Genomic DNA, 27,278 nt, shown 5'->3' on the forward strand with positions numbered 1-27,278 from the left:
GCAGGGGAAAGGGCTGGCTCGGTGGCAGGGGCTGCAACACCACAGCTCTCAGACCCGGGCAGACGGGATTTGATACTGCAAGTGACAGAGTGAATGCCAGATTCTGGGTCATTCTAGTAAAAGCAGAAAAAACCCACCTTTCAAACAACGACATGGATAAGATCAAAGAAGAGAAATGCAATTGCAGGGCCAGTTGCACCTGGTCCTTTCTGGGCTTCTCTCTTTCATCTTCATGTTCAGATTTTTACCCTAGTTTCAATGAGCTGAAACTAGAACAGGCAGGCTAAGGATCTGCAGTTGGGCTTAATAGGTAGGAAATTATTTTCTTCCTATTTCTGTTCTTTAAAAAAGTACAATCTTAATTCAATCAAAACTCCATTCTGTCCAATCATAAAGTGCTCTATGAGATTCTTGACATGCATGTTAAATATGAGACCTGTCACTATGAAGCTTCTGTATTTATAAGCCTATGAGGGAGCTGGATTTTGCCAACACTTAACTGACTGTGGTTGTAATCAACTTCCACGTAACATTAGCTTATCAGCAAAAGACCATGTTATGTAAAACAGTTCATAAATGAAAAAGCAGTTGCCAAAACATGCCTGAGAAGGGTACTCAGTGATCCATGGGAATTCTCTAGGCTCGTGGCTCTGAGCATATGCCAAAGAACCCCCACCCGCTCTGGGTGATTCGCATGCACTCCTGGAGGGCTCGGCTTCGTGGTCGGGTTCCAGGTGTGTGCCCAGAGTTCCAGGGCTGACTTTCTGAACCTCCCTCTTCCGCCCACGGTGAGGTACAGACCAACAACTCAAACCTGGGCCTGCCTGTCGTGCGAGAAGTGAGAAATCACCAGAAGGATTTAGTTCTCAACTGCTGCTAAAGTTTTGACTGTCCAGTTTATGAGGCAACCCCTCAGACCCGCGCCCCTGCACAGTTAACATTAGCCTTGAACCTCGATTTGCAAAACAGCCCAGTTCCTCCTAAAGCTCCGTCTCCACAACCCCAGTCTGTGGCAAAGGGTCAATGTCCACCCACATCACTAAGTGTGAAGGTGGCATTTATCCCTGGGCAGGGGGCCTGCGGCTGGGGGCTCGTCAGTCCTTCCCATGTCCTGGAGGCCCAGCTCCACCTATAAAGCTCAAGAACCGCTACTAGCTTTTCCTCTGGCCATCAGTAGAACCCTCAGAGCTTTCCTGAGACTGATGGAATGAGAAAAAGCCCTTACCATTTCATCATGGTTTCCCTTCTTAGCACAGGGTGCTGCTACCTTGGAGATGGGCTACAGACCTCGGCTGGGATTTTGGCAGCAAGTTTCTGAAATTCCATGTCAATGGCAATCTGTGTTTGGGCATCGAATGCTGTCTCTCTCTCTCTCTTTAGTTTTAGGTCTGTAAATACTTAAATCCAAAAAGGAGATAGTAATCCACAACAGTATAGCCTACATGCTGGAAAAATCTTGTGTAACCAGAAAACTCATACTGCTGATCACATTTTGCTTTATGTCCGCTGCACTGTAGTTAGTTACAGCTATATTCATGCATGCAACTAACCTGTCATAAACCCTGTGCTAGGAGCTAGCTGGGCACACAGTGCTCAACAAAATAGGGTCCCTCCCATTATGGAACTGTGGGTCACTCTCCAGGGGTCTGAGTCCACCATCTGGGTGCCGCTCCTGGGGCCATCAGTGCTGCTGTTACTGAAGATGATAGCACATCCCCTGTGACATCTGCATAATGCTCTGCAGAGAATTCATTCACACTTCCTTCAGTTGGGCCTCATGGTAACTCACTGTCTGATCTGAAAAGGTTGCCTGGCTAACTAAGGGAGGACACTAGATTCAGATGCAGTTGGCCTGGCCCTGGCTTAGGGCTTTCACTTTTGCCCCACACAGCTCCCAGGCAATGACTCTGAAGCCAAGAAGCAGAGTTCCAGTAGGAAGAGCTCTCTGCTCTCCAGGGAATGGTCATTAGTGTAACTGACAAGAAATAGAAATATGCTTCCCAACAGACCCGCTCATGTTAGCAGGCGCTGACAGGTATCAGAGGGCTTTCCAGGAAAGAGGCTGCAGATGAGGCCCTCGTGCCTTCAGCAGACATTCAAATAACTAAGAAAATGGTGAGAAACACAGGATAGGATACAGAACACTGGCTACATTAACAGAAAGAAATGTGACACTGAAGAGGTCATGAATGAAAGGCATTCCAAGTCAGGCTCCTTCTCGACATGGAGAAAGGGCTGGCACGGGGGCTGAGCATTGTCTGTTTAGGGTGAGAAGTTATGAACGTGGTTCAGGGACAAGGAAAAAGCATCCAAAAGAGATGCTCTATCAGATTCTCTCTAAAGCTTGAGGACACGTCCCACTGTGAGGCAGAGTCGACGCTGTCAATAAGGTTATAAAATAGAAGATCCCTACAGAGACCAGCAGCTCAGAGTCAGCCACGTATTTCCCACAACCAAAACTCCAATTTCCAAGAGTCTCAGCACTTGGACACTCTTGCACAGACAAATGGCCTGCGCATGACAGAAAAACAGTATTTCCTACAACATAATCACATAATGAAAAGGCTTAGAGACAACCTCCTACCCCGTGGCAATGAGCACTCCTAACACCCATATCGTAATCTCCTCCCTTCAGATGAAAAAGGAAGGAGGGCCTCCTGAGAGAAAGGGCTATAGGTAAAAGATATATACAAGTATCCTGAAACAACTTGTTATACCAGAGAACGAGTATTAAAGGCTCCTGAGGTCATGTCAAAAGGACCCAGGAGTGAACTAGAGTAACTTCCACTGGCCAATGATGGATACATTGTTCCACCTAATATAATATACTGGAACATAGCAAATATACTTCAATCCATAATGGCACCAAAACTACACCACCACCACCACACCACCACTACCAATACCACCACTGCTACCACCACCACTGCTACCGCCACCACCACCGCCACCGCTACCACCACCACCACCACTACTACCACCACCACCACCACTACTGCCGCCACCACCACCACCACCGCTACCATCACCACCACTGCTACCACTACCACAACCACTACTGCCACCACCACCTCCACCACCACCAATACCACCACCACCACCAGTACCAATATCACCACCACCACGACCACCACAACCACCAGTATCACCACCATCACAACCACCACCATCACAACCACCACCATCACAACCACTACCACCAACACCACCAACACCACCACCACTGCTGCCGCCACTACCACCGCTGCCGCCAGTACCACCACCAGTGCTGCCACCACCTCCACCAATATCACCACCACCACCAATACCACCACCACCACCACTACCACCACCACCACCACCACCACCACCACCACCACCACCACCACCACCACCACCACTGATTGGTGACTGTTAGAGGAGCAGAAAGCAAATGCATTATCTCAGAAACTGGAAAATAAAGTGAATGAAATCAAGCATTAATCCTGACTTTCCTATATGAACTCTACTGCTGGGTACCAAAATAGTAGATGAAGGAAAGTTTCTCTTCATAGAAGTACTGTATCTAGTAAATGAAGAAGAAAAGCTAACAATGGAAATCAATAGTTGGCAACCTTTATGGTTCTTGGCACTGGGTATCAACAGCTGCTAACATCACAAAAAGTGAGAAAAAGCCATTATGTGCCTCCTAAAGGAAAAATACAGCAATACACATAGAGCTTGAATATGACCAAGCCTCGATATCCAGAAATCACTTTACAGGAAATACAGGGGACAGAGAAACACATGAAACACCACCACAAAGATGCATTCAGCAAAATCCATTGTGGAAAATGCTACAGGACAAATGAGCCAGTTTCGTCAACAAATTTATTGTAATAGAGGGAGAGAGAGAACACCTATGGATTAACAGAAACTAATAAGTCATATCAACCAACTATCATTGTGTGGGCCTATTTTTGCTTCCTGGTTTAAACAAATTGTTAAAAAAAAGTAAATTGAAAATTTGAACATGCAACTGGTTATCTGATGACATTAAGACATCAATGCTAATTTGGGTTGGGGAGGAGACAATGATATTGTAGTTATATTAAAAGTAAGAGGGCAGGTCTGGTGCTGTGGCTCACGCCTGTAATCCCAGCACTTTGGAAGGCCAAAGATGGGGGTGGATTGCTTGAGCTCAGGAGTTCGAGACCAGCCTGGGAAACATGGCAAAACCTCATCTCTACTAAAAATACAAAAAAATTAGCCAGGTGTGGTGGTGCATGCCTGTAGTCCCACCTACTCGGAAGGCTGAGGTGGGAGGATTGCTTGAGCTTGGGGGTGGAGGATGCAGTGAGCTGAGATCACGCCACTGCACTCCAGCCTGGGTGACAGAGTGAGACTCTGTCTAAAAAAAAAAAATGGCAGAGCTGGGTGCAGTGGCACATGCCTGTAGTCCCAGCTATTGAAGGGACTGAGGCTGTAGGGTACTATGATCACATCTGTGGGTACCCACTGCACTCCAGCCTGCAACATAGTGAGAACTCATCTCTAACAATAAAAAAGCCATTAAAAAAAAAAAAAAAAGAGCTGCTGGGGGCGGTGGCTGATGCCTGTAATTGCAGCACTTTGGGAGGCTGAGGTAGCCAGATCACTTGAGGCCAGGAATTTGAGACCAGCCTGGCCAACCTGGCAAAACCCTGTCTCTACTAACAATACAAAAATTAGCCGGGTGTGGTGGCGAAAGTGTGTAGTCCCAGCTACTTGGGAGGCGGAGGCAGGAGAATTGCTTGAACCTGGGAGGCAGAGGTTGCAGTGGGCTGACATTGTGCCACTGCACTCCAGCCTGAGCAACAGTGCAAGTCTCCATCTCAAAAAAAAAGAAAAAAAAAACCCCAAAAAACACAAAAAATAAGAGGGCAATTCTTCTAGCTGTGGCCAAATGGGAAGGTTGGCCAATCCTCTCCCCATAAAGCAATTATGAAATTCTATAGAACTGACAAAAACAATAATTTCCATACTCTGTAAATTGAACAAAGACATGAAAACCTGAGAATTGTTTATGTTTGAAAACCTTCTCAACTTCAGGTAAAAACAGGGTGAATCTATCGTGTTCTTCCCTGGGCTGCCCTCACTCCTTCGCAGCAGCTGGGCCAGCACAGGGGTCCTGGCAGGGAAGAGCAGGTTCTGAGGACCACGTGGCTGTTGTAAAGGGGCTTACTCCATATGGAGCCCGGGGAAATAGTAGCACTGGGATGGAAATGACCATCTCTAGGGCAGTTGGGTGGGGAGGGCCAAGGTCTCTGCTCACCTGAGGTTACGGTGATTGTATGGGTGAGTGTATTCCTGGCGGATAGGGAGGCTGGTGCATGCACAGTGGGGGCAGGAAAGGATCCTGGCTATTCAGACACCCTTCCGGCCAATCTGAGTCTGCACATGTGCATAGAGGAGATGTAAAAGGGCAAGTGGAAAGTAAAAGCCAGGCCCACATGGAAATGGCCTGAACTTTGAACATGCCCTTCTACCTGCCCACAGAGCCACTGGCAGAGGACGGAGCCTTACTGGCTTAAGTTATTTGTGCATAACCTCGGCCCAATCATTCATTCAAACTACATGAAGCAAAAATAGAGTTGAAAAGAGAAATTTGGTGGCTCCTGCCTGTAATCCCACTTTGGGAGGCTGAGGCAGGAAGACTGCTTGAGCCCAGGAGTTTCAGTTTAGAGACATGGGAATACCCTATCTCCAAAAAAATTAGCTGGGTGTGGTGGTGCATGCCTGCAGTCCCAGCTTCTTGGGAGGCTGAGGTGGCAGAATCACTTAAGCCCAAGAGGTCAGGGCTGCAGTGAGCTGTGTTTGTGCTAGTGTACACCAGCCTAGGTGACAGAGTGAAAAAAAAAAAAAAAAAGAGAGAAATCTGAATAGACTTATAAGAAGTAAAGAAATTGAATTAGTAATTAAAAACCTTCCCACAAAGAAAAGCCCAGATGGTTTCACCAAATTCACATACATTCTGTCAAATATTTAATATAAAACCACCTTTTCATAAACTCTTTCAGAAAACAGAGGAGAGAACACTTCCTAATTTACTCAGGAAGGCTGGTAGCACTCTCATAACTGAGACAGACAAAGATGCCACAAGGAAAGAAAACTATACACCAATATCCCTTAGAAACACGGAGGCAAAAATCCTTAATAGAACACTAGCAAACATATGTAAAAGGGATTATATACCACGATTAAGTGGAATTTATCACAGGAATGTGAAGTTGGTTTAACATCTGAAAATTAATAAATGTAGTGATATTAATAAAATAAGATGAAGGATGAAACCCACATAATAATCCCAACGGATGCAGAAAAAGCATCTGATAAACGCCAATCCCATTCATGCTAAAACCTCCAAACAAATTAGAAATAGAAGGGAACTTTCTCACTATGATAAAGGGCATCTTCATCCCTCAGGATGAAAGACTGAATGCTTTTTCTCCTCAGAAAAACAGAGGAAAATTAATAAAATATAGTGATATTAATATAATATAATAAGACTGAAACTTTCTGTGGTTTCAGCAACCTGTGGTCAGTTGTGGTCTGCAAATATTACGTATAATACAGTATTCTGAAAGAGAAACCATATTCACATAACTCTTGTTACAATATATTGTTATATTGTTCTACTTTACTATTATTGTCGTTAATCTCTTACTGTACCTGATTTATACATTTAACTTTGCCGTAGGCATGTATGTATAGGAAGAAACAGTACACATAGTGTTTGGTGTTATCCATAGTTTCAGGCACCTGTGGGGGGTCTTGGAAGGTAGCCCCTGTGAATTAGGAGGGACTATTATACTAAAACTAATCAAAGAAGTTTAGAAAGGTCATAGGATATAAGATCTATGTGCAAAATTCAATTCTTTTTTTACATTCAGCCAACCAACTGAAAATAAAATTCAGAAAACAATTCCATTCACAATGGCAGAAAAAAAAACCAAACTTACTTTGGAATAAATTTAACAAAGGAAGTGCAAGATTTGTACACCAACAACTATAAAGCATTGCTGGGAAAAAGTAAAGACCTAAATAAATGGAGAGACATTCTTTGCTCATGATTAGAAGAGTCACTATTGTCGAGGTGGCAATTTCCCCCATATTGATCTGTAAATTAAACATAATCCCTCTTACAATCCTAACAGGCTTTTCAAAGTTAGAAATTGACAAGTTGGCCTAGTGTGGTGCCTCACACCTATAATCCCAACAGTTTGGGAGGCCGAGGTGAGAGGATCTCTGGAGGCCAGGAGTTTGAGACCAGCCTGGGCCACAAAGTAAGACCCTGTGTCTACAAAAAAATTTCAAAAAACAAAATAATACAAAAAGGCAAGCTGATCCTAAAGTTTATATACAATTTTCCATATAGTAGGAACCTAAAATGGCCAACAAAAACCAATTTGTTGTTTCTGAAAAAAACAACAAATTTGCAGCAATGACATTACTCAATTTGAAAATTTCCTCTAAGGTCATAGTAATCAAGGCTGTGGGTTACTGGCACAAGGATAAACGTAGGTGAAGGGGACAGAACTGAGTATCTGGAAATAAAACTTTACATTTGTGATCAATTGATTTTTGACAAAAGTGTCATTGATAATTCAACAGGGAAAGACTGTTTTCAACAAAAAGTGCTGGGACAACTAGATATCTCTATGCAGAGCAAACAGGCTCTTCCCTCTCACCATCCACAAGACACAAGTCTTGTGCACTCTTGTAACTCTTGTGTAATTAACTCAAATGGATCACAGACTCGAATGTAAGGGCTAAAACAACTCTTCTAAAAGAAAGCATACGAGGAAATATTCGTGATACTGGATATAACCCCAAAGGCATGATCCACAAAAGGAAAAACTGATAAACTGAACTTCATCAGAATTAAAAGGTTTTGTGCTTTAAAACACCCTGTTAAGAAAATAAAGGCTGGGCATGGTGGCTCACGCCTATAATCCCAGCAGTTTTGAGAGGCCGAAGCAGGTGGATCACTTGGGCCCAGGAGTTTAAGACCAGCCTGGGCAACATGGTGAAACCCTGTCTCTTAACAAAAATACAAAAATATAAAAATTAGCCAGGTGTGGTGGTGTGTGCCTGTGTTCCCAGCTACTTGGGAGGCTGAGGTGAGGACTGCTTGGACCTGAGGTCGAGGCTGCAGTGAGCCGTGATCGTGCCAGTGCACTCCAGCCTGGGTGACAGAGCGAGATGCTGTTTCAAAAAAAAAAAAAAAAAAAAAAAAAAAAGAAAGAAAGAAAAGATAAGCCATACATTCAGAAAAAATATTTGCAAATCATCTATCTGATAAAAACTGTATATATGGAATACATAAAGAAAACTTACCACTCAACAGTAAGACAAACAGCCCAATTAGAAATTGGCAAAATATCTGAACAGATGTTTCACCGAAGAAAGTATTGGAATGACTAATATGCACATTAAAAAATGCTCAATATCAGTAGTCATTAGGGAAACACCAATTAAAACCACAATGAGATGCCATTATACCCTCTTTAGAATGACTATAATCAAAAAGACAACAACAAGTATTGGGAGGATGTGATGACACTAGAACCCTAGCACACGGCTGGTGAGAATGTAAAAACAGTCTGGCAGTTTCATAAAATGTTAAACATAAGTTTACCATACAATTCGTCAATTCCACTCCTAAGAATTTACCCGAGAAATGAAAACAAACACAAAAAGGCATATACATGAATGTTCATAGCATTATTCATAATAATAAAAAACCAGAAACAATCTAAATCCATAAGGCCAGGGTGCAATGGTTCACGCCTGTAATCCTGGCACTTTGGGAGGCTGAGGTGGGTGGATCACCTGAGGTCAGGAGTTTGAGACCAGCCTGGCCAATAAGGCAAACCCCTCTCTACTAAAAATACAAAAATTAGCCAGGTGTAGTGGCATGCACCTGTAATCCCAGCTACTCGGCAGGCTGAGGCAGAAGAATCGCTTGAACCTGGGAGGCAGAGGTTGCAGTGAGGCTCTGTCTCAAAAAAAAAAAAAAAAAAATCCATCATTAACTGATGTATGGATAAACAAGATGTAGTATATATCCATAAAACGGAAAACTAGCCAGCAATTAGAAGGAATATACTACTGATATGTGCATAGTAACATGGATTAATCTCAAAAACATGATTCTATGTGAAAGAAGTCAGATGCAACCAACTACATATTGCAGGAATCCATTTATACGACATGTCCAGAAAAAGCAATTTTTGGAAACAGAAAACAGATCAGTAGTTTCCTTGGACCAGGAGTGAGGGTGGAGGTGAACTGCTAACGGGCATGGAGGAAACTTTTTGGGTGATGAAAAGGTTCAAAAACTGGACTGCAATGATGGTTGTTGCATAGCTCCACAAGCGTATAAAGAATCGATGAGTTGTACATTTATAATGGCTCATTATTGTATGTAAATTATTCCTCAATAAAGCTGTTAAAAAGAGTCCTTATCTTTTTGGGATATATACAATTATTAACAGATGAAATGATGAGATGTCTGGGAACTGCTTCAGAATATGGGAGGCGGGCGGTGGGTGGGGCTACAGACAGAGGAAACTGGCTGTGAGCTGATCATCGCTGAAGCTGGCAGATGAATACATGGGGTTCATTATTCTATTCTGTTTAAATGTGTCTATGTTTGAAATTTTCCATAACACAAGCATAGTGACCCAAAGGAGGGAAAAGAACCCTAAATGCCACAATTATGTGCATGTCTAATTTAAAATTTACTCTGAGGAGGCTTGTGAAATTTTTTCTTTAAAGACACGGACACAGAATCTCAATTCTGTTGGGATTTTAAAGTAGTGGATACAATAGCAAAGACCTGGAATCAACCCAAATGTCCATCAATGGTAGACTGGACGAAGAAAATGCGGTATATATACACCACGGAATACTATGCAGCCATAAAAAGGAAAAAGACCAGGTCTTTTGTGGGGATATGGATGGAGCTGGAAGCTGTTATCCTCAGCAAACTAATTCAGGGACACAAAACCAAACACCGCATGTGCTCATTTGTAAGTGGGAGCTGAATGATGAGAACACATGGGCACACTGCGAGGGGAACAACACACACTGGGGCCTGCTGGAGGGTGGTGAGGGGGAGGGAGAGCATGAGGAACAACAGCTAACGGGTGCTGGGCTTAATACATGGGTGATGGGTTTTTTTTTTTTTTTTTTTTTTGAGACAGAGTCTCGCTCTGTCACCCAGGCTGGAGTGCAGTGGTGTGATCTTGGCTCACTGCAAGCTGCGCCTCCCAGGTTCAGGCCACTCTCCTGCCTCAGCCCCCCAAGTAGCTGGGACTACAGGCGCCCACCACCAAGCCCAACTAATTTTTTCGTATTTTTAGTAGAGACGGGGTTTCACCATGTTAGCCAGGATGGTCTTGATCTTCTAAACTTGTCATCCACCCGCCTTGGCCTCCCAAAGTGCTGGGATTACAGGCGTGTGCTACTGTGCCCAGCCGGGTGATGGGTTGATCTGTGCATTAAACCACCATGGCACACGTTTGCCTATGTAACAAACCAGCACATCCTGCACGTGGACTCCAGAACTTAAAATAAAAGTTGATTTAAAAAATGAAGTAGTGAATGGTTTGGAGTCTAACCTGGTGAGTATCGCATTACAGAGAGCTGTTCATTTCCATCTGTGTGAACGGTGACCAAGTCTTTTGTTTCTGTGTCAAACACAAACCACCTGTTGTCAACATGAGAAAAAGCACAGTAAGTTGTTTAGTGAGAAAATGAAGATTATTACAATAGTGGGATGAATAAAAATTATTAATTATAAAAGCTTAATAAATACTCGACATTTGCTTAATAAGAAAGCTTGTTCCCAGCTTTTATTCAAAGAAAATTTCCTATAAAAGCATTTTCTAAGAAAGGAACAGTATATTGGCTAGCATTCAAAACTATGCCGTTATCAACACTATGATATGGTTTCTCTGTGTTTGTGCTTTGTCATTTACACATGGAGAGAAAGCTCTGGGCAGGGAAGATGCCAATACCTAGGACCAGGGCATATGGTGAGAGGAAGCAGCGAAGGGCCACCTGCAAGAGCTCACCCAGGTTTCCAGGGCGAAGCAGGACCATGCAGGAGGACGGGGCTGGGACAGCTCCAGGGTGGTGGTGTTCCCAGTGGTGCTGCAGACAGAGCAGGCTGAGAGTACAGGCCTTATGGGGATGCTAGCCTGCAACCAACAGGGCGAAGGAAAGCACAGAGCAAATGGGAGAAATCGGAGTGGAGGACTGGTCTTATAATTTCACCTCGCCGGGCCATTTCCTCAGTGGTGAGATGGGGAGAAGAGCCCAGGTCTACTTTGCAGGCTCAATATGAAAGTCGAATGATAATGGACGTGGAAGTGCTTTGTATCCTCTGATAAGCACACAGTACCCATTAAACGTGTGTTAACATCAGAATGACTGAACTCTCTTGCCTGTTATATTCTCAAGGGTGGTGGTGAGCCCCTGGTGTTTTACGGATAAATGGAATGCGGGCTCCCTGCTGCTGCAGTTTCTAAGCTGCGTGAGGACATCCCATCAGCATGTCCACTGCAGAGTGAGTGTCCCTTGTCTTCCACAGGAGCCCCCTAGCCATGCATTGTCAGAGGTCCTGCCCCCCAGAAATGTGGATTTTGCTTCTCAGGGCCGATTTCTTGCATCTTCAACAACCATTTACCTTTAATGTGCTATTTAACCTTAATAGAGGCTGGGGCTGATTAGAACATGGTTTTGAAGTGTCCTGTTAAATCAACAGCATCGGAAGCTAAGCCCAACCTAGGACCTGAATGGCAAGAGGCATAATAGATGAGGGGCTGGATTAGGTGACCTGACCCATCTCCTCCACCACGGGACACTGTGATTCTGAGCACTGTCACCGTGTCCTACACGCACAGTAGGTATGCCGGCATCTGTCAGCCTACTGGGAGGCCAGTCTTCAGAAGGTGGGAGCCTGATGACTTAGAAGCTTCAGCTTTCTCAAAGGGAGTCAAATGGGAGGTGGTGTGTGTGTGTGTGTGTGTGTGTGTGTCTGTGTGTGAGGATACACAAATGTTTTCATGAAGAATTCTGTTGGATATGTGGAGCCCAATACTTAAGATATTGTTGCCTATGACCTACAAAGGGCTACCCTTTCTTTACCCATACAGGCTGTGCAGTCATAACAACAGAATCTAAGTGCTACACTTTTTAGAGAGGAAGGGTGGGAGGAAAAATATTTGACTGAAACCACAGTAAATGTATGCAGTACGACGACCAGCATAAAGGTTCAATCAAAACCCGGAAAACAATGATAATAATAACCCCCGCAGTGCCTAACAGGCAGCCCCGGCAGGTGCTCTGCACGCTGTCTCCTTCGATCCTCAGTGCAACACGGCCAGGCAGGGAATATCACCATTTACAGAAAAAGAAACAAATTTGGAGAGCTTATGTAACTGGCTCAAAGACACTGCTGCTGAGTGGCAAAGCTGAGCTGCAAACGCAGATCCACCATCCCGCATGTAGGAGGTGCCAGGTGAATAGGTATTAACTCAATTGGAATATGAGGCTCAGGGTCTGGGCGGTTCCTAAAATTTTGAAAGGGAAGCTAGAAAAAGCATTTATTTTCTATTTTTAATTTTTTTTTAAGAGATGAGGTCTCGCTCTGTGGCCTAGGTGAGGGTACAGTGGTGCAATCATAGTGCAATGCAGCCTCAAACTCCTGATCTTAAGAGATCCTCCTGCCTTAGCCTCCTGAGTAGCTAATACAGGTGTGGATCACCACACCCAGCTCAATTTTATTTTATTTTATTTTATTTTATTTTAATTTTATTTATTTATTTTTTGAGACAGAGTCTTGCTCTGTCGCCCAGGCTGGAGTGCAGTGGCCGGATCTCAGCTCACTGCAAGCTCCGCCTTTCGGGTTCATGCCATTCTCCTGCCTCAGCCTCCCGAATAGCTGGGACTATAGGCGCCCGCCACCACGCCCGGCTAGTTTTTTGTATTTTTTAGTAGAGACGGGGTTTCACTGTGTTAGCCAGGATGGTCTTGATCTCCTGACCTTGTGATCCGACCGTCTCGGCCTCCCAAAGTGCTGGGATTACAGGCTTGAGCCACTGCGCCCGGCCTACCCAGCTCAATTTTAAATGTTTTCTAGAGATAGGGTCTCGCTATGTTGCCCAGGCTGGTCTCGAACTCTTAGCCTCACAGGATCTTCCTGCCTAGGCCTCTCAAAGGTTTGGGATTACAGGTGTGAGCCACTGTGCCCAGGAGTAGAAAAAGCATTTTTAAACGCTCAGCACTTTGAAATGTTTTCTTGCTTCATTCCAAAGTCAAGCCTCCTCCCACAGATTAAAGATCAGGGCTTGAGAAGCTCCACAAATCCTCTGACACTGTAGGCAAAATGTGTGTGTGGCTGGGTGTGGTGGCTCATGCCTGTGATCTCAGCACTTTGGGAGACTGAGGTGGGAGGACTATTTGAGCTAGAGTTCAAGACCAGCTTGGGCAACACAGTGAGACCTGCATCTCTACAAAAGACAAAACATTAGTTAAGCATGGCAGTGCACATCTGTAGTCCCAGCTACTTGGGAGGCTGAGGTGGGAGGATCACTTGAGCCCTGGAGGCTGCAGTAAGCTGTGATTGTGCCACTGCACTCCAGTCAGGGTGACAGGGTGAGACCTGTCTCAAAAACCAAACAAGAAAAGTGTGTGTGTGTCTAGTGGAGGTAGAGGGTCCTTTTCCAGGAGAGAGTGTCTACAGCTTTCCTCAGATTTCCCCAAGGCTCAAAATGTAATGGGCCACTGTTTCAAGTTTCTTTTAACTTAATTCTTGGTAAGTCATTAGAAGCTGCGAGCACGCAGCCAAGAGCTGAACAGGGCCTGTTCCTGGGGAAATAGAAGCAACAGGCCTCTTTTCCATAAGCTTTGCAAGCACAAGCCCTGCTGGCATGGACTTACCTCCCAGTGAGTGTTCCGACTGCAACCACAGACCCTGAAGGATGAAAACCAGAAGACTGAGCTGGATCCTAAAATATTTTAAAGGAAGTGTAAATTGATGAACAGATAGAACACTATAGCATAAAACACACACACACACGTGCGCATGCGCACACACACGCTCACACTTCTAATTCCTTAGGGCTATATGGCTCTATCTGAAAAGTCTCTTTTCTAGAGAAAAACGTTTTACTACTTGAATGAATGCCGCATTTCAATAATGATAAATTTCTACCCACCCCCACCCTTTTTTGAGGCAGGATCTCACTCTATCACACAGGCTAGAGTGCAATGGCATGATCATGGCTTATTGCAGCCTTGACCTCATTGCAGCCTTGACCTCCCAGGCACAAGTGATGCTCCTGGCTCAGCTTCTGAAGCAGCTGGGACTACAGGTGTGTGCCACCACGCCTGGCTAATTTTTTTATTTTGTAGAGATGGAGGCTCCTATGCTGCCCAGGCTGGTCTCAAACTCCTGGGCTCAAGTGATCCTCCTGCCTCTGCCTCCCATAGTGCTGGGATTATAGGTGTAAGCTATTGAGCCTGACCTAAATTTCTATCGTTTTAGGATTTTCCCCTTTTTGTCTTATATCCTTTCATATCTACAGTAATCTGATGAAAGACAGGTAAATGCCCTTCTACAACGTCAGTTTATAGAACCAAGCCCCTTCAGCTGACTCCCTGTGCTGAGTGGTAAGCTCATCGAATAGTGTGCTTGATTGGTCTGGAAAGACAACCACAGCACCCAACTCTATGACACAGAGACTGGGTGAGTGTCCACTGGGTGCAAAACACTATGGAGGCCTGGAAGGATCACGAGATGAGCGAGGCATATTCTAGGTTTTGAGCCAGTGGAACACACTCACAGTCATCAGTAACTCGGATACAAGATGGAATGATCCATGAAAGAGATACAATTCAAGGTGCTGTGGAATCACAGGGGAGGGAGGGATGCGGTGACACTGGGAAGCTGGGCTAAGGCTTCGCGGTGCAGATGACTGGACTCGGGCCTCCCAGGAGAGGAAGAATTACCACTGGTGAAGGTGAGATGTGGCCACTCCAGTCGTTTTTTGGACCATGGTGAAGGGGGCAACAATGCAATAAAAGCAATGGAAGCAACACAGCTCTGGGCATATTTGAGGACTGGCAGGTAGGTCAATGGGCTTACAGCACAGAGTATATGACACTAGTGATGTCACTGCCACGGTAAGGACTTGGATCACTAGGAAATAAGAACACTTTGAATGGTTTTGTCCTTTCAATAAAAAGAGTGACACGATTGCATTTGTGTTTTAGATAGAAGGGCACTTGGCAGCAGTGTTTAGGATGAAGAGAGAAGAGATTAAGGAAATCGGGAAGAAAAGTAGCAATGGTAATGAAAATAGGAGGCCCTGAGATCCACCAGATAATCTAAAAAACCAAGAGAAAGAAACTTAATATATGATTACATTATTTCAGTGCTTTCTTTCTATAGTAGGAGCTGTAGTTAAGCTCAGAGCCGCCACTAATATACAAATAGAAATCATGTTCACTTGAAGTTCTACCATTTACAAAGCACTTCTGTCTGTGTCATTCATTTGGGCCTCGTAACAATTTTGAGATGTGGACACTGAGTTACAGATGTCCAAGTCACAAGACCAGTAGGCAGAGGAGCTAGAACTTCATGGCAGTTCTCTGGCTTCCAGTTTGGAGCTCTGACCCTTACGTTAGGCTAGATGATTAACAGCCTGGTAAAGGAGCCGTCATTGCCTTCAGCCCTCCGGGACCACCAGGGCATAGATAGAACACATAACACTGTTTCCTTTAGCCCCTTCCTGCCATCGCGGGTCACGTCTGCTTTCTGAGTGGCAGTGCCTGCCCCTTGGGCCCCTCCACCTCACGGCTCAGCTGGCCACCAGTGACCAGCACCCCTTCCGTGAAAATGAAGGGAAGGAGCTGAAACTTGGACCTAGCACCTGGGACATGCCAGTAACTCCATGGGGGATGAAAGGATGATGTGTTGGTTTATAGAAGGGTTATTTCCTCTGTGCAATGGGATTGCACAGATCATTAGGGCACCAACAACAGAGAACGAGCTTCTGATTCGCTATAGTGTAATGCAGTGGAAAGAACCAGAGTTTAGGAGTCAGACTGAGCTGGGTCCTAACACTGACTAGGTCACTCACTAACTTAGTGACCTTGGCAAGTTATTTAACTTCTCTACACCTCAATTTCCTAATCAATAAAACCAGAGTTAAAAAAACCTCTTCAACCTGCAGAGCTGCTACAGGGATTAACGAAAATACACGCACGGTGCTTGGCATGCAAACAGTCAGTGCTCAAGTAATACATGTGGGGAAAGGGCATTTCAACACTCTGACAGGTCATCAGAGTTTCTTTTGCCAAATTCACAGAGATGTTGACTTTTTTTTTTTTTTTTTTTTTTTTTGGAGACAGAGTTTCGCTGTTGTTGTCCAGGCTGGAGTGCAATGGTGCGATCTCGGCTCACTGCCTCCCGGGTTCAAGCTATTCTCCTGCCTCAGCCTCCCAAGTAGCTGGGGCTACAGGCATGCAGCACCATGCCCGGCTAATTTTGTATTTTTAGTAGAGACGGGGTTTCTCCATGTTGGTCAGGCTGGTCTCGAGCTCCCAACCTCAGGTGATCCGCCTGCCTTGGCCTCCCAAAGTGCTGGGATTATAGGAGTGAGCCACCGTGCCCAGCTGACTTTCAAATGAAAGTTCACTTTACCATCAAACTCAAAATGTAGAGATATATTCAATCGTGTGTTTAGTACAGCTTGTAAATTCCTATTCAGAGGGTACACTGTAAATGGAATGTAGGCGCATAACAAGGATTTTTTAGCTCTTAAGATGGCTGAGAGACTGTACTCGGAAAATCTGACAATGAACTTGGAAAGAACAATTTGCTGTCAGAAAATTTCAACAGTAAACTTCAAAAGTACATGGCTGAGGCCACTTGAGGCAATGTTAAAAGTAACACTGTTAAATGCAATTGCACTGTTAAGGCAACTCTAAATAGATACATAACATCTGCTTTGGGACAACTTTATATCACTGTTGATTTCATGCAAAAAATAAACATGTTCCAGATGAATTTCTGTAAGAAAAATGGAAATGTAATGTGCATGTTTACCTCTATTATTTTGTCCCAGACGGGACGGTGACCCACAGCGTCCCAGAGAGTGGCATGCTTGTCATGCCCACAGGTCAAGAACTGAGGTTTTGAGGCATGGATGGCCAGTCCCCAGAGCTCATCAGTGTGACCCTACAAAGAATCAAGACAAACAGAGGCTCTCTGAGCTACTACAGTCTGCCCTCAGGAGCCAAAGCGATGATAAACCGAGGCTTCAGGCTGACTTCGTAATTGCTCTCAACAGTTTCTCTCCTCCCATCGCTGGCAGCCACTGACACTCTGGGGTGGAGGAAGGTTATTGTAGTATAAAGCACAGTAATGAGCAACTGTTTGTAATGCTTGATTAGAGTCTGATATAATGCAAAGTGAGAGTGTTTGCTGGGCCTGCTGAGCGGGATCGTACCTGAGTAATGGGTGTGAAGTCCCCTGACAGAGTGCCCTGCAGGACAAAGTTTCGAGTTGTGCCAATCAGGATCACATCACCTTTCCCCTCGGCCACTGTACGTATCGGACCAAACTGTTCTGGAATCTGCGTTGAAAAGTCGTATGAAAAGAAAAGATGTACAATTTCATTCAGTTGTTAGCTCGGTCATTCAAAACACTGATTTATCATAATGATAGTCCCTGTAACAGTTTTATATACACATATGTATATACATATAATGTACATTCAAATATATATGTTGTATACACATATATACGGAGAGTTTCACATAGACACCACAGCTGGCCAGGCACGGTGGCTCACGCCTGTAATCCAGCACATTGGGAGGCTGAGGCAGGTGGATCACCTGAGGTCAGGAGTTGGAGACCAGCCTGGCCAACATGCTGAAACCTGTCTCTAGTAAAAATACAAAAATTAGCTGGGCGTGGCGGTGGGTGGCTGTAATCCTAGCTCCTTGGGAGGCTGAGGCAGGAGAATCACTTGAACCTAGGAGGTGGAGGTTGCAGTGAGCTGAGATGACGTCACTACACTCCAGCCTGGGCGACAAGAGAGAAACTCCATCTCAAAAAAACAGATACCACAGCCAACTGCTGAGTGAGTGATCAAAACCCTAAGCCTTACTTTTAAACTACAACATTTTACATATCTTTATATATCTTAGAAGCATAAGCAAGAACAAGGTTAAGAAAAAGCATTTTCCTCAACAAAATTTAAAAATAAGGAATGCTACTGGTAAGTTTTCTCTTTACTTTTTATAATTTCTGATAGCAACAGTAGACACAATTCAGAAAGTAAAGAATAATATAGGCCAGGCGTGGTAGCTCACATCTGTAATCCCAGCACTTTGGGGGGCCGAGGTGGGGGGAATGCTTGAGCCCAGGAGGTCCAGACCAGCCTGGGCAATATAGCGAGATTCCATTTCTACAAAAAATACAAAACAAATTAGCTGGGTATGGTGGTGCGTGTAGTCCCAGCTACTCAGGAGGCTGAAGTGGGAGAATCACTTGAGCCTGGGAGGCGGAGGCTGAAGATCACGCCATTGCACTCCAGCCTGGGTAACACAGCTAGACCCTGTCTCAAAATAATAATAATAATAATAATAATAATAATGTAACACTGCCATAACACAATTTAAAATGGTAAATTCTTTGGCAATGTCACTCTGTTCAGTTTAAAGATCAATATAAACATATGGAATAATCTAAATGTTAACAGAAAGAATTGCAAAACACAGGCATTAAGAACAATTTGCTATAATAAAGAAACAAAGTTCTTGTACTATAAAAAGAACAAACGCTGCAGCTTGATCCTGGCAGGTTGCTGTTAGGCTTTCCCGTTCCAGGACAGAAGCAGCCTCCCCTCACACATTCTCCAGTGTGGTTTGTTAGCACAGATTTGAGTCAAGTTGATGATGACCCATGCTAATGAGGAGGAACCAGATACTAACAAACAGTGAATAGCTTTAATGAAATTAAATGGGGCTTTGGAGCTTTCTTTACAGTTGTATATGACATGGGCATGTCTATGACTCTAGCAATTCACAATATATTCAACCAAATACTGGTCAAATCTTATTAATAAAAATGTTCTCACAACAGAATCTCCATGCAAGGGGAAGTGATTTCCAAAGCTCAGATGAAGAACTTCCTTTATTAAGGGAAATAATCAAAAGAACTAAATTTTCACACTGCCAGAGGGTGGTGCCATATCGCTCTGTGATGTAAAATATAAGTGTTTTGTGTGTATCTGGGTTCAAAGTCCTACAATCTGTCCATTCTAAGCTAGGGATGAAAAGCATCACTCTTCAGAATGAGGCCAATTTTGCAGTGTCTGCTCACAATTTCCTGGAATTGGGGGAGAAAATTCACTGAGTGGGTAGAAGGAAAATTAAATATCTTGCCTCTGGTGCCTACTGGAATGCAGGGCTGCCAAGTAGATAATGGGGAGGTACACTGGGTATCAAAAGGAGCACAGCCCTAGGGAGCACGCTGGCACTTAGGTGAGTGCCATGTACAAAGTAGATACTCAACAAATACTAGTTCACTCAATGCAATAATGTCTCCAAAATAACATGTTAGAAATTAAAAGTTAAAGGAGGCTGGGCGTGGTGGCTCACGCTTGTAATCCAGCACTTTGGGAGGCTGAGGTGGGAGGATTGCTTGAGCTCAGGAGTTCCAAACCAGCCTGGGCAACATCTCTAAAAAATTACAAAAATTAGCCAGGTGTGGTGGTGTGTGTCTGTAGTTCCAGCTGCTTGGGAGGCTGAGGTGGAGGATCGCTTGAGCCCAGGAGGCAGAGGTTGCAGTAAACTGTGATCACACCACTGCACTCCAGCCTGGGTGACAGAGCCAGACCCTGCCCTCAAAAAAAAAAAAAAAAAAAGAGAAGACAGATTTTTATAATAAAGCAAAATGTGGGTAACAGTCCCTTGGAAAATTGAGAATAAAAATATTCTAAATATGAAGTGTGTTACAACCTCAACCTAATTCTATTTCATTAGTTATATTTAACCTGCCTCCAGGATTTTAATAAAATACATTGCTCCCATATCATGTGATTTCATCTAAACAATCTTCAAAACTATAAGCTACAGATTTCAAACTAATAAAGGATAATAGTTTAGGTTAAAAACAAATTTTAGCAGTAGCCTTGATGACTTACCTCTGTTTTACGAAGTTTTTGATAGTTCCCGCTCCAAGAAATGAGCTTTCGGTCTTTCCCACCTCCTGACACCAGTGTGCCATCTCTTAACATACAAAGTGCAAAAATGCCACCCTCATGGGCCCCTTGAACTGCATAGCTTATTCGATTTGTACCTAAACACACCAAGAAAACCATCATTAGCACATTGTCAAAAGGCTGCCTCTGCCCATTTTCTAATCTCATCTGACTTTGGTTTTAAAAGGCAATATTGTCCATGAGCACATCATTGCAATATGAATCTATGAAGGATCCAATTTCTAGACGTTCGCAGAGCACCAGACAAGTATGAAATGGGTTACTTTAGAATGAAGGAAAATATGCATTGTTGAATATGCATTCTCATGGCTGAGAATGTGGGCTCTGAGTTTAGATCCCTGCTCTCTAGTGAGCTGTTTCTCTGGACAAATTGCTTAGTTACTCTACCCTCAGATCCCCCTTGGTGGAATGGGGCTGCTGCTTACCCTGCAGGATTGTTCTAAGGATTAAGTGAACAGTGGGTAAGACACCTAGCGCCAAGAGCAGCAGGGATACTGGAAACATCAACATATGCTTCTGAAATTGCATTTACAAGTCCGTCTCCACTTTCAGCCCCAACTCAAAGATCCTTGAGAAAAGGGATGGTGGATTTTCCCTTTTTTCCTGTCACAGGTGCTCATAAATGCTCACTGGACATAACTGGACGCATGCTTTCTGAGTGATGCATCTCCCTTAGCAAACTTTGCTCAAGGACAGCAGCGGATTTGGGTCTGACTTAGTTGTATGTTCACAGTTAGCACATAATTAGCTTTCAATAAATGTCTGCCAAATGCTATATAAATCAGGATAATTACTTAAATATTTTACAGACCTATAAGTAGTCATTAATTTCATCATTATAATCTGTCAGTAGATTTCCTAATAAAGCTATTTAATTCCATCATAATAGCTTGGGCTTAAAGAGCCTTTCAGAATGCTATAAAGGTCAGTAACTCTTACTATTCTCTGCTTTTTCTCTGTTCTAGTTCTATGGTTTCAAGTTACACATGCACACATGTATGTGTGTGTCTCTGTAACTTGAAATTTAATCCTACTCCTGTACATTGTATTAATAGACAATTCTTAAAGCACTCATGTTTGATCTCTTATAACATTACCAAAAACCATTGGTTTTTGGGAACTATCACTTATTACCTTTTCCCCATACTAAGATGTTGCCACTCGAATCTCCAGTAATGGTGTCACCATTTTCAGAGAAAGTCACACAGAGGACAAACTTTGGCTTTTCTTGTTTCTGTAGAATGTGGCAAAAAAAAAAAAAAAAAAAAAAAAAAAAAAAAAAATATATATATATATATATATATATATATATATATATATATATATATTTAATCCATACAACATATATATATTCCAGACAACCTTTCATTTGTACTAATAACATCTAGATTCACAGTGGTCCCAAGCTGGACAGTGTCACCTTCTGTAACCACTGTGCACACCTTGCATTTCTGTCCATCAGTAGAAGTTACATAACTTCTGCTGTGAGATTAACTGCTCTAAGACAAAGTGATTTCTAGCAACTCCAAGTGGCTGGGGAATCATAAAGCTGCAGATAGCAAATGGAGGAGGGTACTGGCCAGGGAGAAGGGTGGGGCTATGCTGTCAGCCTAAAGGGCAGGGCCCGAGCACCAGAATAAAGGGGTCCTCGAAACGAGCTTCAGGGAGGTGGTGGCAGATGGACCCCTGGGAAGAGGTGCTGCCCCCTGGTGCTCTCACACCCCACAACGTCCAGACAAAAGGCACAGGAAGTCTCTATCATCCTTTGCAAAGGCAGGTTGCCTGCCTCCTGATGACTTCATCGCCCGATACTCTCTGCAACCAGTGCCACTGTGGGAGGCCTGGTGCTCCCCGGGTCCAGGTCCTTCCCTGCCCTCCACCTAGGCTTGCCCTGTCTTTTTCTTCACTTCATTACCAGTGTTACTTACCAGGTGTGACACGCTCCCCAACTATGTGAGGGATCCCAAGGGATCGTGTTGAGCACCACAGCCCCCAGAAAGATGCATCTAGCCAATCACAAATACCAGAGAAAAATAAAACAAAAATCATAATTTAACTTTACCTCGAATAATCCTTGCTTCTTATTAAGGGAGCTTCCTTCTAGTGTCCAAAAGTAGAGATGTGATTTTCCACAGGTAACTATGATGTTGGTGTCCGTGGGGTGGAAATCCGCAGCAAACACAGCTTCATTAGAGCACTATAGGAAAAACAGGGACTTGGATGCCTCACATCTTCTAAAACACGTAAGACACATGTAGGAAAACAAGTAAAATCTGAGCCACAAATAAATAAGAAATTCAAGGCAAGCACAACGCCTATGATTTCCCCCATTGAATCCATCTTGCTATAAACACCAAGCGTATGCTGGTGCGGGCCTTAATGCCTCCTCCTTGTCTGTCTCCCCCACTTGACAATGAGTCCTTGAGGACAGGGAGCACCCAGGAGTCCTCTGTCTAGGCCAGGGCCTCTCCCAGGGCCAGGCATGGAGCAGGCATGCAGCATGCTTTGCTGAGGAGGGAGCTGGGACCAGAGGGACTTCAGAACTGCAAGCGTTTGCTCTCACCTGCCTGCAAGCGTTTGCTCTCATCTGCTAGTCATGGGTTCCCAGTCTGGCTGATCAAATGGAATCACCAGAAATGGTAAAATGCAGATCTCTAGGCTTCGCCCCCTATCTAGTAAATGTAATCTCCAGGGAGGGCCCTGGAATGGATTTTACAAAGGTCCATTGTTCCTGGCTGACTCTGGCTGCCCGTTTCCCCAGGGAGTCTCTCCTGCGTCTGACTCCTGGAACTCTGCCTGTGGCTCAGGGACCCGGCCTGGGGTCCCATGGAGTAGATCTAGCCCTTCGGGTGTCACCTCCACCACCCTCAGCCCACACCCTAACTTCCAAGACCCGCACCTTGGCCTGTTGGATTGGGCTCTGATCACTGCTTCTATTTAATAATGCAGTTACACATTCTTGAGCCTGGATAATGACCTACCTGTGATGCCTTCTAACCTAGCAACATAGCAAGAAGAACTTAAACACCTGCCTAGAATATTAGAAGGTGGGGCTAGGGCATGAACACAGGTGTCAGGGAAGAGGCCTGGTCAGAATATAAGGTCTGCCTCCCAGACACGTAGCAGAGAAAGTTAGGTGAGTAAGGTTATCTAAGGTTGATAGATGCAAAGATGAGAAATCTGAATTCAATTCTATAAAAATAGGGATCCAATAGAAAATAGAAATAGAAAAAGGTGAGAAAGTCAAGGCAAGGGAATTTGACATATTGTGCAAAATGGATTAGAGGCAGTCAAAGAAGTCCCAAGGGGCCCCTCTCAGGAGGAATCCTGTTGGGAAGGATTTGGGGTTTAGCTCGGGGCTCCCGCTGGTCTTTCCTGAGTCTGTTCCACTTTGGAGGCGCCCCTGTGCTGGTGGCCCCCACCCACACCCGCCCTTCCCGCAGCTGCAGGTGCCTGGGCAGCGAGTGCACCTTTACACCTGAGCGCATTTCCGGGCCTCCACGTGCCGTGCGAGCACACGGCAGGCGCTCGGGGTGTGTCAAGCAAATGAAAGAAATAGCCAGCAAATACATGACTGGATGAATTAAAAGGGTAGTGGCTATGAAATGAGGAAGAGAACAATCTTACAGACATGGTGAAAAAAGGAAAAACCCTAACAGGACCTGGGGTCAAAGTCTCATGATGGGAGAGGAACTGGGGACAAAGGATTCTAAGGTGAAGGCGTCATACCCAAGGGCTGGGGCAGGAATGGGCCCCGGAGCCCGCTGAAAGGGGGCTACCACTGTGCCAGGGCGGCTCGGAATGGGAAAACATTAATGCAGCCCAAAAAAGGCTCGGAGTATGACCTTCACATCCGCCAGTTTTTCTTCTTTCTGCCAGTCCCATACAGAGAGCACATGGTCGTTGGAGTCATCCACAGCACAGAGATTGGTTCCTCCATTCTAAAAGAAAGTTATTCACAGGAAGACTATATCTGAGAATAAAGTGGGTTGAACATGATTAAAAATAAACATCAAATTTTATTTTTAATAAAGAGTCTGCTACATTGTAGTTAAAGAATACTCATCCATTGCTTCTGAGACCTGCTTTCTTTCTCTCTCCCTTCCTTTCTTCCTTCCTCCCTCCCTCCCTCCCTTCTTCCCTCTCTCTCTCTGTCTTTCTTTTTCTGGAGACAGTATTTTCCTCTGTCACCCAGGTCAGAGTGCAGTGGTGCAATCATGGCTCTCTGCACCCTTGACCTCCCAGGCTCAAGCAATCCTCCTACCCCAGCCTCCCATGTAGCTGGGACCGTGGTGTGTACCAGCACTCCCAGATAATTTTTATTATTATTATTTGTAGAGATGGGATCTCCCTATGTTGCCCAGGCTGGTCACAAACTCCTGGGCTCAAGCAATCCTACTACTTCAGACTCCTAAAGTGTTGGCCACTGTGCCTGACCAAGCCACTGTGCCCAGCCAAGACATGCTTTCTTGACCAGACAGAAAGAGCAGGTAAATGATGGGGAGTGAAGAAACAGGAGTTGGGGAAGAGAGGCGCCAGGGCGGTGTCTCTTCACCACTGGGTTGCATGAAAACAAGAGACCCTCCTAGAGCAGACAGTGCCTGCACCAGGCGTGGCACAGGGGCTGTTAGCAGCAGGCGTGGCACAGGGGCTGTTAGCAGCAGGCGTGGCACAGGGGCTGTTAGCAGCAGGCGTGGCACAGGGGCTGTTAGCAGCAGGCGTGGCACAGGGGCTGTTAGCAGCAGGCGTGGCACAGGGGCTGTTAGCAGCAGGCGTGGCACAGGGGCTGTTAGCAGCTGTGAACGTGGCTGCTGCAGGGCTGCACAAGGCCTCGGCTCTGGAAGCCTGAGTACACGGGGGTCTTTTCATGTGAGCACGTGCCCATGCATGTGAATATGGGTTTCTGAAGTGGTTGAAGTGGTTTAAAAGAGTGTGGGGTGGGTCTGCTGAACCAGCATGTCCTAAGGAAGCCTGGAAGACCACAAGGCCCTGTCCAATCCCTGCTTGCGGCCAGGCTGCCTGCCAGCCACGTTGGGCTTGACAGAGGCGTTTGAACCAGAGCAAGTCTATCTTTAATGGGGGCTGGGTAAAATAAGGCTGAGACCTACTGGGCTGCATTCCAGGATGGTTAGGCATTCTAGGTCAAAGAATGAGATAGGAGGTTGGCACAAGACACAGGTTATAAAGACCTTGCTGATAAAACAGCTTGCAATAAAGAAGCCGGCTAAATCCCACCAAAACCAAGATGGCAACAAGAGTGACCTCTGGTCGTCCTCACTGCTACACTCCCACCAGCACCATGACAGTTTATAAATGTCATGGTAACGTCAGGAAGTTAACCTATATGCTCTAAAAAGGGGAGGCATCAATAATCCATCCCTCGTTTAGCACATCATCAAGAAATAACCATGAAACGGGCAACCAGCAGCCCTTGGGGCTGCTCTGTCTATGGAGTAGCCATTCTTTTATTCCTTTACTTTCCTAAAAAACTTGCTTTCACTTTATGGAATCGCCTAGAATTCTTTCTTGCGTGAGATCCAAGAACTCTCTTTTGGGGTCTGGATGGGGACCCCTTTATGGTCACATCTTTCTGGTGACCATGAAGTGACGACACTGAGGAAACTCCCAACCCAAAGGCTGACTTTGGGTAAGTGGTGGGGTCCGGTGACATCTTTCTGGAGACCACGGAAGGGACAATACTGAGGAAACCTCCGATCCAAAGGCTAACTTTAGTAAGTGGTGGGGTCTGGTAATATCTTTCTGGTGAATCCCAAAGGGATGACACTGAAGAGACCCCCGACGCAAAGAAAAATCATCTGTACACACCGAATGGCTGATTTTGGGTAAGTGGGGTGCATATACCTGGGCAAAGGACGGGATTTGGTTAGAGGCCCAACTTAGGAGTCTCTCCTAAGACAGAATGAGTTAAATGCCCCTATTAATAAGGCAAGGACGCTTGACAGACCTTGGGTTCCAGGCCCAATTTAGGAAGGTTAGATTCCTTCCTAAGATTTAGGGGGTGAGAGGCCCCTCTCAGTAAAGCCCCTTTCAGCTAAGAACAGGTTTGGCACTATGGGATGTTAACTGCTATTATCTTTGGATTAATCTGCCTTGCACTCTTTGCCGATGTCTAGAGTGACAGAATTAGGCATGTACAAGATCATGGGACATGGGGAGCTTTTTCCTCCCCAAAAGGGGAAATTTAAGAGCTGATGGGAATGCTGGAAAAGATCCCTTTGTTATCAACAAGCAGCCACCTGAACTTTTCAGTGTCGCTGCAGTGGGCAGGTCTTTCTCTGGCCTCCCTGAGCTCTTCGCCTTCCCCGCCCTGCCACAGGCAATGCTTTTTTTCTCTCTCCTTTCCCTTTCTTATGTTTTCTATTACTCAGGGCCACCATCTTGCCCAGAGACCATAAGTTGAAACTCCTGGTTGGAGGCTGGATTAACAAGGATGGGGCCAACCAGGGGCATGTTTGAGCCTTGCCAGTTTAATATTGTGTGCTAAGCTGAATGGCTAATGTCCATGTTTCGTCACACATATTTTGCTCTGGCCAGGACGGAAAAAGGTAATTTTCCTTTATGATGTGGCTTGGCCCCAGGGCTGTGGTGCAGCCAGCCGGATCACTAGGGCCGCCTCAGGGAAAGGGAACCCAGAAGCCTGCCACGCCAGCAAAAGAGTAAGAATTTCTTACCAGTCAGACTTCTGGCCTTGCTCTACCTCCCTCTCTCTATGCAAACTGGTTGAATGAATGGTAAAAATCACTGTTTATCTCCTGTAAAGTTTTGATTAAAGGGAAAAAAGGATTTGTGAGGGTAATCTTAAGCTGTAGAGAATCTGTTGTACTTTGTGTTATAAATTTGTCTTTCTATATCGTTCTGTCATAAAGAGGGGTACCATAGGATAGAATGTGGGCCTAAGACCCTGTAAGTCCACTGTTCAAGGTAGCACAGCAAACTGGTCAGTTATAAATT

The 27,278-nt window shown here is 44.9% G+C and overlaps 1 protein-coding gene across 12 annotated transcripts in view; it reads right to left on the minus strand.

Annotated features, from left to right (window-relative positions):
- Positions 1 to 27,278, minus strand: part of LOC105467659 (EMAP like 1) — a 209,636-nt gene that overhangs the window by 9,434 nt on the left and 172,924 nt on the right. For 10 of the 12 annotated variants that reach the window (XM_071099624.1, XM_071099614.1, XM_071099620.1 and 7 more), the window contains 8 exons: positions 24,152 to 24,247; positions 22,369 to 22,503; positions 21,441 to 21,540; positions 20,229 to 20,383; positions 17,526 to 17,651; positions 17,123 to 17,254; positions 13,951 to 14,018; positions 10,626 to 10,714 (listed from right to left, as the gene is read on the minus strand). In XM_071099624.1, the coding sequence (XP_070955725.1) occupies positions 10,626 to 10,714; positions 13,951 to 14,018; positions 17,123 to 17,254; positions 17,526 to 17,651; positions 20,229 to 20,383; positions 21,441 to 21,540; positions 22,369 to 22,503; positions 24,152 to 24,247 (901 nt within the window). The remainder of the gene's footprint in view (positions 1 to 10,625; positions 10,715 to 13,950; positions 14,019 to 17,122; positions 17,255 to 17,525; positions 17,652 to 20,228; positions 20,384 to 21,440; positions 21,541 to 22,368; positions 22,504 to 24,151; positions 24,248 to 27,278) is intronic. The other 2 variants (XM_071099623.1, XM_071099625.1) reach the window with 1 other exon arrangement.

This window comes from Macaca nemestrina, chromosome 7, assembly GCF_043159975.1.
Source record: "Macaca nemestrina isolate mMacNem1 chromosome 7, mMacNem.hap1, whole genome shotgun sequence".
Lineage (NCBI taxonomy): Eukaryota > Metazoa > Chordata > Mammalia > Primates > Cercopithecidae > Macaca > Macaca nemestrina.